Here is a 12,060-nt window from a genome sequence, read left to right as displayed (position 1 = left end):
GGTCGAGATATAAGGAGTTAGGGATCAAACTCGTCCAACCTTTGCAAGACACGTCTCATAATTCCCGATGCCATCCAATGAGGGAAGAAAAAAATACGAGGGGGCAGGAGGTCCTTTCAAAATCTCACTCAAAGTAGCCCTCAAGCGACAGAGGAACGTGATGATGGACAAGTTTACCCAGATCCTTCAGCGGCTGCAAGAGGGTGATGCATCTACTTCCACCACCTACTCTGGAAGTGCCACACCTTTTAAGGTACAAGTAAACATTGAAATTCCCATACTTGAGGGCCAAATAGATGCAGACAATGTAGATAAATGGTTAAATCTTCTAGAAGGATATTTTTCTATTCATGATTTTTCCAGCAGGGAAAATATTACTTTTTCTCTTCTCAAAGTTGCCCCCTACGTCAAAGGCTGGTGGGAAAGCTACTGTGAGAAGAAGGACGAAAGTACACCCTCACTATTTTCGGTCACACCCACTTGGAAGTCATTCTAGGACACCATGAAGGAGCAGTATTACCATTTCGGGAGCTATGAAGATAAATACATAAAGTGGACCACACTACGATAAGGGAGGGACCAAGACGTGCCACAGTTTACGAATAGTTTTCATACCCTTCGCACGAAGTTGGGCATAAGGGATTCTAAGCAGCATTTTATACGCAAATATCGCGGTAGCCTACATAGGTACATCCAGGATGAGATGGAGTTCATAGAAATCTCCTCACTCAACACATCATACTGATACGCTGTCAAGATCTAGCAGAAGTTTGAACAAAAGAAGTGAGATTTTTCTTCCACAAATTTGAAACAAGGGAAAGGCGTCCACAAACCACAGAACCAAGGACAAAGCCAAGGTGGGGTGACACGAGACTTCCCATGAAGGCTGCAAGAAAATAACACCACCACAAAGTCAACCAATGACACAAGAAAGTGGTGTGAGTTCCATAAGAGCCCTACTCACACCGCAAGTGAGTATCGGGCAAAGCAGTCACTAGTGGTTGAGTTGAAGGCTTCAGAATCATATGCATGTTATGACCCTGAGTTAGATCCTAACAAGGGGAATGACAAAGGGAATCATATTATTGATGTGGAGCCCAGTGTCACTGTTGCCACCACCAAGATCCATGAAAATGAGCCTAAATATCCAAAGGAGGGGGAGCATATTTTCCACTCACAAGTGTTGGTGAATTGTTCACCGCTGTAATTCATTGTTGAAAGTGGGGGCTAAAAGAACCTCATTTTAGCAGATGTCATGAAGCGGTTGGGCCTACCAACCAAAACACACCTGCAGCCGTACAACATCAGGTGGCTTCATCAAGGACAAGATCTCTGAGTCAACCAATAGTGTGTCCTTCCCTAAAGCATCAAGCCCTTCACAGATGAGGTATTATGTGATGTTTCTCCTCTTGACGTTTGTGATGTATTATTAGTAGAACCATACTTGTCAAAGTCACATGCTTTATATGAGTCTAGACCTCACTCTTTGATTATTTCTTTGGGTAATACGTTATAATGGATACCAGAACTAGCCTCACCTGTCACCACCTCTTTGATCTCTACTAAGAAATGCAGTAAGATCATCTCTCAGACTAGGAAATTTATCTTCTTTCTAGTTCACTCTCAAAGTAAGGGGAAGATCATGGCCACATCCATATCCCCTGGGAAGGGTTCCTCCATGTAGCAGAAGCAAGTGGATATGCTCATGAAAGAATACAAGGACATCTTCTCCTAAGCCACAGGGGTACGGGTTCACCATTAGGTCAAGCATTCATTCGATTTGACTCTTAGAGAACCTCTACCAAATAGGCCGACATATCACCACTTCATTGTGTAAAATATCAAGTACAAGTAGTGACATGATCAACATCGGATTCCACACAAGTTTCGTTTGGGCAACGAAGTCTAGTTGCATTTGTAGAAAGAATGCCTTACCAAAGCTTATCGAAATATCAAACCACTATGATATGGTCCTTACACCATTACCAAGGTTGTAGGAGACAATGCATTTGAGCTCAGCATTCCCCCATTCTTTGGCCTGCACCTAATGTTTAATATAGACTCCCTTCGACCATACTTCCCACCATTACTTGACACATTGGATAGTGCACAAAAACTCACACCAAGAGAGTGTTAAATTCATACTATACAGAACATGCCACAACTGATCAGATTATCAACACACAGGTCAAGAACACTCGCCAACATAAGATCCAACTATATCGGGTTGTGGAGGTTGGACAACTCCTGCACCAAGGCAAGTGGCTCACTAGGGACCATGTTTAGCAGAAGTTTCCTCATCTAATGAAGAAACTCAACACAATGGGGACCAATTATTCCTAAGAAGGGGGGGAATGATCTAGGTGGATATTGGTGACCACCTGCCTATTCCACTTGGACCCCCACCATTGTTTGTTTCAGTTTTTTAGTTTCCTTATTTGTAGCACAATTTACTATTTTTGGTAGTTTTTCGGGTCCTGAACTTCCAAACTCATTTTGAGCCCTTAAATGACGTTTTCATGGAAAGCTGCAGTCAACGTGGGTGTTCGATCAATGTTAGACACTCAAAATTTTTATTCCACGGATATATCTTTCTAACGAGGTAAGGTGCTCATCAAACAAAGATTGTATGGAAAAGTTGCAACCACGGGAAGTTGATGTACTAATTTACCCAAACGGGGCCCATAGTTTGGCGCTTCATCTCCTAGGGCTAGGTTTTTGGATGTTTATGGTTTTACATTGATTATCAATAATAAATAGGCCTTTGAGCCTCATCGCAACACAGTTCAGAGGCATGTAGCCATCCCTCGCGCTAGTCTTATTTCCACTCTATTTGTAAGCATACTTTAGTGTTTGATATTAATGAAATGAAGTGTTATTTCTACTGCATCTCTATATTTGTTGTTATATATGTAATTTTTTGCATTCCTGTTTGAGTTTGGATTAGTGGTATCAGAGTGGTTTTCTCTTTCTCTAATTTTTTTTGCGTGTCCTCAACGAGGTCGAGATACAAGGAGTTAGGGCTCGACCTAGTCAAACCTTTGTAAGACTATCCTCACAAATACCGAGGACATCCCATGGGGGAACGAAACAAAGAAAAGGGGGCATGAGATCCTTTCAAAATATTTCTCGAGGAAGCCCTTGAATGAGAGAGGAACACGATGATGGACAACTTTTCCCAGGTCCTTCAGCGGCTACCCAAGGGAGATGCATCTACTTCCACCAGCTACTCTGGAAGTGCCACACCTTTCAAGGTACAAGTAAACTATGATGTTCCCATATTTGAGGGCCAAATAGATGAAGACAATGTAGATACCTGGTTAAATCTACTATAAGGATATTTTTCTATTTATGATATTTCCAGTGGGGAAAAGATTCCTTTTTCTCTTCTCAAATTTCTTCCCGACATCAAGAACTGGTGGGAAACCTACTGTGAGAAGAAGGACAAAAGTACACCCTGTCTATTTTTTGCCTCACGCACTTGGAATTCATTCCACAATGCCATCAGGTAGCAGTACTACCCTGTCGAGAGCTATGAGGATAAAGACATAAAGTGAACCATGCTACGGTAGGGAAGGGACCAAGACATGTCAGAGTTTACCAATATTTTGCATACCCTTCACACGAAGTTGGGTATCAACGATTCTAAGCGAAATTTTGTACTCAAATACTCCGGCTACCTACATATGTACATCCAGTACAAGATGGAGTTCCTAGACAATATACCGATATGCTATCAATATCAAGCATAAGTTTAAATAGAAGAAGCGAGACTTTGGATCCACGCATCTGAAGTAAGGGAAATGCATCCCGAAACCGCAAAACCAATGACAAAGACAAGGCGGGGTGACCCAAGACAACTTGTTGATGTTGCAAGAAAATAAAACCACCATGAAGTCAAAGAAGGACACATGAAAGTGGTGTGAGTTATATAAGAGCCCCATTGACAACAGAAGTGAGTGTCGGGCCAAGAAGTCATTGGTGGCCATGTTGAAGGCTTCAAAATCGTATGCATATTCTGACCGTGAGTCAGAACCTGACAAGAGGAATGACAAAGGGAAGCAGACTATTGATGTAGAGCCCAGCGCCACTATTTCCACAACCAAGATCCATAACAATGATCCCAAATATTCGGAGGAGGGGGAGCATCTTTTCCACATCGAGGCATAAATTACTGTTGGCCACGCGAAAGTTGTTTTCCTTGTATAGATCCTTCTAAGAAGGTATTGTGTCTGTCAAACAGAGATCGCATGCCAAAGTTACGATGTTGGGAAGTTGATGTACCAATTTACTCAAACATGGCCCATAGTTTGGCACTTCATCTCCTAGGGTTAGCTTTTCTGATGTTTAGGGATTTCCATTGATTCTCAATAATAAATACGCCTTTGAGCCTCATTGTAATACAATACAGAGACATGTAGCCACCACATCTCTTCTTAGAGATAAGCTAACATTGCGCGAGCTAGTCTTATTTGAAATTAATGAAATGAAGTGTTATTTTTGTTGTATCTCTATATTTATGGTTACATCTCGAATTTGTTGTGTTCTTATTTATATTTGGATAATTGAGAAAGTTATGGAAGATATAATTAATTTGTTTTAACAATTAAGCTTAGATAACATATATCTTTCTAATTTCAACAATATGACCTTAGTGCACATAAAATAGGTTCAACTTTTCTTCTCAGTTTTTTATTAAAATGAGCCTAGCAATCAACATGAGTGTGCAAAAACATACAAAAATGATGACATGTCAAGCAATAAACTAATATTTTTGGTTTTTCATTACAATCCAAACACCATTTTCATATGACTATGGCCTTGACTTAAAGTAAAATGTTACTTACATTGTAAGATTTATTTAGGAAATATTTAAGTTGAGTGGATTGAGTAAATTTGACAGATTTCATAGTTTCTCTTTAAAAAGATATATATGACATGTATCTTACTATAATGATAACATGATTTTCAAGGCATGCAATGGAATCATAATTTTTTTGTTATAGTTTTTCATTAGAATAAGACTAACAAACATATCCATCTCTATAACAATGTAACTACTATAATGCAAGTTAAGTCACATTTATGGGTTTTAACTTTAAAACAACACATTACATATATGGGATTATGTGCCTTCAGTTAAAAAAAATGTTTTCATCTAAAATACTATTTTGACAAAATCTAAACAACATGATTTGAACAAGAACGGAAAGATCTAATGGGTTTCCTCAAAATAGACATGAAAATCTCACTATAGCTATAGGCATAATTATAATGATATGCATTATATAGAGGAGAAAATTAGACAAATATAATTGTTTTGAATATTCTAAGAACTATAGGGGTTGTGCACTCCACGGGTTCCTTGTACCTATGTCAACATCTTACACAACTCAAAAACTTTCTTTGAAATAAAGTCAAGTCAACTTAGTTTTCTTGTTTCAAGTTAGGAAGATGTTCAAGCGGAATAATATTAGTTTCAACCTCAATGTGTCAACTATAGAAAAACTCTCATTTCATCTCCATGGAATAAAAAGAAATCATTAAGGAGGTCCTATTGCATCATCCTAATAAAAGTTTTTAGTATTATCCTCGGTAGTTATTGTAACATTAGTGTTCTACTGCTACCCATTCTATGTTTGTTCTTGTTATCTTTTTATCTAACAATTTTTCACATCCTCTATCTAACTCACTAAGTTCTACTAAATTTGTTAGGATCAATGTTGAACATGTATCCTCTACCACTGAACTCTCTTCCTCTACATTTTCAATAAATTTAAAATGTGATTCTATCCTATATATGCTTATGCATGGTAGAGGATTTAACCAGTAGTTATTTTTCTATAGAAAATACTAAATTATTGAAATGAAATCATGTTTCAATAAGATTACCAACTTTGCAAGTTCTATGATTTTTTTATTGAACTTGGCTAAGTCGATGAGGAAGAACATCTAACTAAATCAATGCCAATAAACTTTGGGCCAAACAATAAAAATATGGTTAAAATATAAAGTATGATGAGCCCTTCAATACATAATATTGAAAATTTGCAATTCAACATTTTTAATGATATACCAGACTACATTAATTTACTTATTCTATCAATCGAAAGTGGTAATTAGATCTCCCTACATAAGTTGATAAATGTTCGTCAACTCAATTATTGAACTAAATCCATGATGGTATAGTATATTTTTCTAGTAAATATATTTGAAATAAATAACAAACATTAATATCAAGTCCCAAAAGAAACCCTCCTCTACATCAATACTATCTTTATAACAAAGAGACTATCCTAGATCTATCCATGTCAATGATAAAACAATCCCATAATTTGTTTCTATAACTTGACTATAAACATTGTTCGACTCCTCTGGTGCAAAAGAGATACGAGATCATTCTCTCCACTTATTGGTTGAGGCAATTAGAGTTATAATACTATTCTCATTGAAGCTAAAAGTTAATGCATTTAAACTAGTAAGCATCACAAAAAATATTAATGATAGTAATTTTAAAACTAGATAATAACCTAAAAATACACTATATTAATCCCATGTAATTAAAATTCACATTTCATATATTTTTTTATATAACACAATTATATTTATTAATATTAAAGAACATTTTTTGTATTTTCGCATTTATACCATATCTTTTACAAAATAAAACAAATTTTAAATTTCTAAACTAAAAACATAATGTTCTTGCTTCTTCGCCCCTTCCCTTTGATATACCTCACATAATGAATATGGTCTTGGCCTTATCTTAACCTAGATTATGAAGTTGACTTTGTGGGTCACTAGGGGATCCAATGATGGTCTGTCTGTAGAAAGCCTGTAACATAATGCATATGGCTCTTTGCCATATCTTTATTTAGCTTATGAAATTGACTTTGTGGCTCACTAGGGAATCCAATGATGGTCTCTAAGGCGTCGACCACTTATGTCTTCTTTAATCAATGCATATAGACTTTGAAACATTGTTTCTCATTTACAATTGTTCGCCCAGAAGCTTTAGATTCATAAGTCAAGTCTTTTAACCTCACTGAATTTTTTCACAGTAACTTTCTTTAATTAGAAGTGAGGCACATATGGGTTTTTTCTCGGAGATATTAACTTTTTGTAAAGAAAATGTACGACCTTTTGCTTTTCTTTTTAAATTATATTTCCCTTTTAACAAAGTCTTCCTTTATTATAATATAAATAGTGAAATGGGAGCACGCATTTGTTTAGAATCACCCTATACTTTTTCCAATATAACGAAAAGGGAAATGTAATTTTGATGATATTGGGGGAAACTTATTTGGTTAAATTTTTTTGTGTGTGAGATGTATCAGAGCTTTTAAAATTGTTAAATTTATTATATAATTTAACGCATTAATTTGAAAGTAAAGGTATTTTAAATTAAATTATGAATTTGTAGTTATTTAAAGTTGTTAAGTTAAATTTTAAAATTTTAATATTTAGAAAAATAACAATATTTTAATTTGAGAATTTTCTTAAGATTAATTTATTAAAAAATAAAAGTACATTTACTATTTTGAAAATTCTACCCATAATTTTAAATCCACCCTATTGAATCATTTAGAATATTAAATATTAGTTTAATGAAAGAAATGGTTTTGGGCAATTTTTTTATTAACTTTGTTCAAATTTACTAGAATTTTTTAAAAATTTTAAACTTCAATTTTTTAATTCATTCAACTTCTCATAATTTTTTAAAATATTAAATTTATTTATATATTCAAAAATAGATATTAATTAACAAAAAAATCATAATCTCCTTAACTATATATATTTATATTCTAAAACATAGAAATAAGTTATACCACCATTTTTTTCAACAATGTATAGCTGAAGTGGTTAGGAGGACTTAATGATAACCTCCCCACCCAGGTTCCAATCTCAAAAACATAAAAATAGGTTATACCACCATATTTTTGTCAACCGATGTATAGCTGAAGTGGATAACTGAAAGGTTAGAAGGACTTAATGGTAACCTCCTCACCCAGGTTCCAACCTCAAACAAAACTATGCTAAATAATCTTGATAAAAGATTCTATCTACGGCTATTCCAGGCTTCTTCAGTGCTGAAAAAAAAAGGTTAAACCACCGGACTTTATCACGGCAGTTGACAGAAAACAGTGCGGAAGTTGACGCAAGTAAACAAAACGTATAATATTAATGAGTGCGAAGAGTGGTGTTGAATTTGAGAACAGAATTCTGGCCAGAGAGGGACTCAGTGGTAACAACTGCATAACCGCGAGCAAATCTGAATTTACCCGTTCCTCCAATTACAACATACTCGCGCTGTGGCTGATCGAACCTATCAGTTCCGTGGAGCTCCAGCGTGCTTCCGTTGTACTCCATATTGTTGAAGATTACTGTGAAAATCATTAAAAAATCACGCCCAGTCTGAAGGTTTGTATTGATGTACATTCCTTGCGCTCGACCTACAATGTTCCGAGAGTCCGACTGCGTTAATTGCGGGTTTATAGTGATAACATCGCTGATAACGACGACCGTGCCAAAATGGCCAGGAATTGAAGAAGAACCATTTGATCCCGCAACCGGGATGGCCGTCACGTTGTTTCCTTTCACATTGTCGTGCATATAAAACACCATATTCATTTCACCTTCACGTGTAGAAGCCGCCGCCTTCAGGAAGACGACGAGGGTGGCGACGGCCATGGCCGGAAACAGAAACCAGAAACCCATTAAAAAAGAGTTGCAGAAGTAGCAGTGGGTTTATTTGTGCGAGAGAGGATTGCCCCGCTTATGAATAAATAGCTGCTACGAATCATAAACGACATAGCCTTCAGATTCTCGCCGCAATGGCCTTGCCGCTCAATAGTAAAAAACATAAATATATTTGTAAAGATACTCGTTTTTGTTTTGTTTTATATGGCTTTTGTTGTCAACGGTACATAACATGGTATAATCAAGATGCTCAGGTACGAATGGCTGGTACTCAATTTCTACTATTTAACTTTGAAATTTAAGATTCTATACAAAATATATATATATGATGGATAGTGGATGAATGGTCCTTTTCACAAAATGTATAATATGATCGCCATATCTCACATAGAGATTAACCACTGCAAAATCTGTACCTACTAAATGACAACTTACTATAAGTAATATTATGTTCATATATTTCAAACTTTAAAGTGTACCTCCACCCAAGTATGCAATATATTTACTTAGTGTGAGCAATATTGTCTTCATTTATTGAAATTTAAACTTAGGAAAACACATTATAGAGGATTACATAGTCCTCAACGTAAAAAAACAAAATTGTTTGTGTTTTGAGTTAAAAAATTGGTTAACATTATTTTAAAGTAAATTTAACCTAAACAAAAGTGAAACAAAGTTCAGAAGATTTTATGATTTGCAACACAGTTTGGAAGATTTTATGACTTTGCCCGAATATATATTTTATTATAATTATGATATGATTTGAATAGAGAAAAACTGATAAATATAATTATTTAGAATTTTATAACAAATACCATTGTAAGAATTCATGGGTTATTAACCTTCTAAAATATATATATATATATATATATATATTTTTTTATATAATAGAAAGCTTCATTATGTAGTTAAATCAATTTAGTTTTCTTGCTTTAAAAGTAGATAGTTATTCAAAGTGGGTAATATGAACTTAAATGTCTCTACATTAGAAAAATCCTTTTGAGGTCTATCAAATAAAAGAAATCATCAAAGATGCTTTATTGCATAATATGATTATTGGATCATATGATTTTAAGTGCTATGTTGGGTGATTATGGTGACATTAGTATTTTATAATAAATGTGTTTATCTATTCCATATTTAATTTTATTATTCATATTTTTCACATTTTCTATCCAATTCATTGAATTTTGTTATATTTGTTAAGATCGATTTTGTATTTGGATCCTCTATTACTCAACATTATTCCTTTACTTTTTAAATGAATTTAAAATGTGAATCTGTCCTATATATATGGTCATGCTCGGTACATAAACTAACTATTAACCATTTTTCTAGGCAAATATTTAATTAATTCAAATTAAATCATATTTCAACAAGGATGCCAACCTCAACATGGTGTATGTTTTATATTAGTTAGTGTATTTATGTCTTAAAAAAAAAAAAACAATGTGAAGAATTTTGAGACAAAATATTACAAATATGGTTAAGATTTAGAGTATGATGAGCCCTTCAATATACATAATATTTAAAATTTGTAATTTGATATTCTCAATGATATATTGCATATATATTAACTCACTTATTTTATGGATCGAAGGTTGTCTTTAAAATTTGATCTCCTTACTAAAATTGATAAATGTTTTTCAACAAAATTTGTCAACTAGCATGACATTAATAATATCTTTTATTGCTAAAATTGTTTTGCGAAATTAAAGGAAAAACATGTACGTCAACTTGAAAAAAGAACCTTCCTCTAGAAGGATGCTAACTTTATGGTAGGAAGATGCTACTACCTTGATCTACCAATTTCAGTGTTCCAACAATCCGATGGTGTGTTTCCACAAGTTAGTTGTAAACATTGTGTAACTCCTAAAACAAGATGCAATAATGTGATGCAATATCGTCCTCTCCATTGGTTGGGTGATGCATTTAGAAGTATGACGCTCTACTGAGATAAGTTCATGCTTGAAGTCATTAGAACTTATGCATTTAGAGCCGTTGGACTTGGGGTAAAATTCTAATGTTATGATAAGAAGACGGGAAGGAGTTTGTAGAGGAAATAATAACTTAATGGTATAGTATTATGGCTTTGATAATCACATATCATCAATTATGTTAATATTTTCCCATCGAAATTTACATCTAATATATTTTTTATATATATGAAATTATTTTTATTAATATTCTAAAGTGAATTTTAAAATTCTTACTTACACAAATTTCATTAGTATGATAAACTAAATTCTAAGCTTTTAAATTAATATGTAACATCTTTATTTCTTAGATATTTTCACATATATATAAATACCCAAAATATAATGCCCAAAATATAATGTATACATATTTGGCTATATTGTTAATAAATATGAAAAAATATAATATTAATATATTGTATATTTTTTAATATATATAAAAGAGCATGGAAAAATATTTTAAGAAAATTTATTTAAAATTATCTTTTACCTTTTGTAAAATAATGGGAGAGGAAAGTGATTTTAGCATTGTTTATGGCATTTGTAGACAGTAAATTTTGGGCATAAAAGTGATTAATTATTCCATGAAAAAAGTATTAGAAATTCTTATAGTTAATTACATAAATTTAATATATTTATAATAAAATTTAAATTATTTTAAATTTTAAATTATTTACTTATAATTAAATAATAAAAGATAAAATATTAAGAGTAATGAAATTTAATTTATATTTATATTTATTGTAATATGGATTTATTGAACATTTTTAGTTTGGTAATAGTTTTTAATTTTTTGATCAATTAATTAGAGTTTTTAATTTTTTCCAAAATTCTACATTTAATACCGAAAAATATTATGAAAGATTGGTGTTAGAACCATTAAAAAATCAAGCCCATTATCAAGGTTTGTATTGACGTACGTTCCTTGCGCTCGACCTACAATATTCTGAGAGTCGGACTCGGTTAATTGCGGGCTTTTAGTGATAACATCGCTGATAACTACGACCGTTCCAAAATCGCCTGGAGGTGAAGAAGAACCATTTGATCCCTCAACTGGGATGGCCGTAACGGCCGTAACGTTGTTTCCATTCACATTGTCGTGCATATAAAACACCATTTTTTTTTTTAGCAGTTGTCTATAATGCGCCTTTTGGGAAGTTTTTTTGTGGGTTTTTCAGGTCAAAATCCTGGAGCAATTTATTGGAATGGCATGTTGATAGCTAATTTCTGCACAATCAAAGCGTTTCAGGGGTTTTTCAGGGTGCTGAATCCAAAAATGCAGTTAAAAAACCATTTTAAATAATACAAATCAAGATTTAACCTCAATTTTTTCTGCTGTCTTCATTAAAATGTCCAAAAAATCGCATTATAGACACCTCTTCTT

General features: G+C 33.6%; 1 protein-coding gene across 1 annotated transcript; it reads right to left on the bottom strand.

Moving 5' to 3' along the window:
- Positions 1-7,849: 7,849 nt before the first annotated feature.
- Positions 7,850-11,706, bottom strand: LOC149155103 (dirigent protein 11-like). Its single transcript, XM_089440515.1, has 2 exons — positions 11,597-11,706; positions 7,850-8,790 (listed from the first exon to the last, which is right to left on the bottom strand). The coding sequence occupies exon 2, from the start codon at positions 8,716-8,718 to the stop codon at positions 8,182-8,184; it is 537 nt and encodes a 178-aa protein (XP_089296641.1). The 5' UTR covers positions 8,719-8,790; positions 11,597-11,706; the 3' UTR covers positions 7,850-8,181.
- Between the last annotated feature and the right edge of the window lie 354 nt (positions 11,707-12,060).

Source organism: Pinus tabuliformis, chromosome 9 (genome assembly GCF_031772625.1).
Source record: "Pinus tabuliformis cultivar Carrire ecotype Pingquan chromosome 9, CPIR1, whole genome shotgun sequence".
NCBI classification, from domain to species: Eukaryota; Viridiplantae; Streptophyta; class Pinopsida; order Pinales; family Pinaceae; genus Pinus; species Pinus tabuliformis.
The sequence above is the reverse complement of the archived record's forward strand: the minus strand, read 5'-3'. Positions and strand labels throughout refer to the sequence as shown.

Excerpts from the sequence above, each read along its gene's own strand:
- LOC149155103 (XM_089440515.1), bottom strand. The coding sequence starts at position 8,718 with ATGGGTTTCTGGTTTCTGTTTCCGGCCATGGCCGTCGCCACCCTCGTC.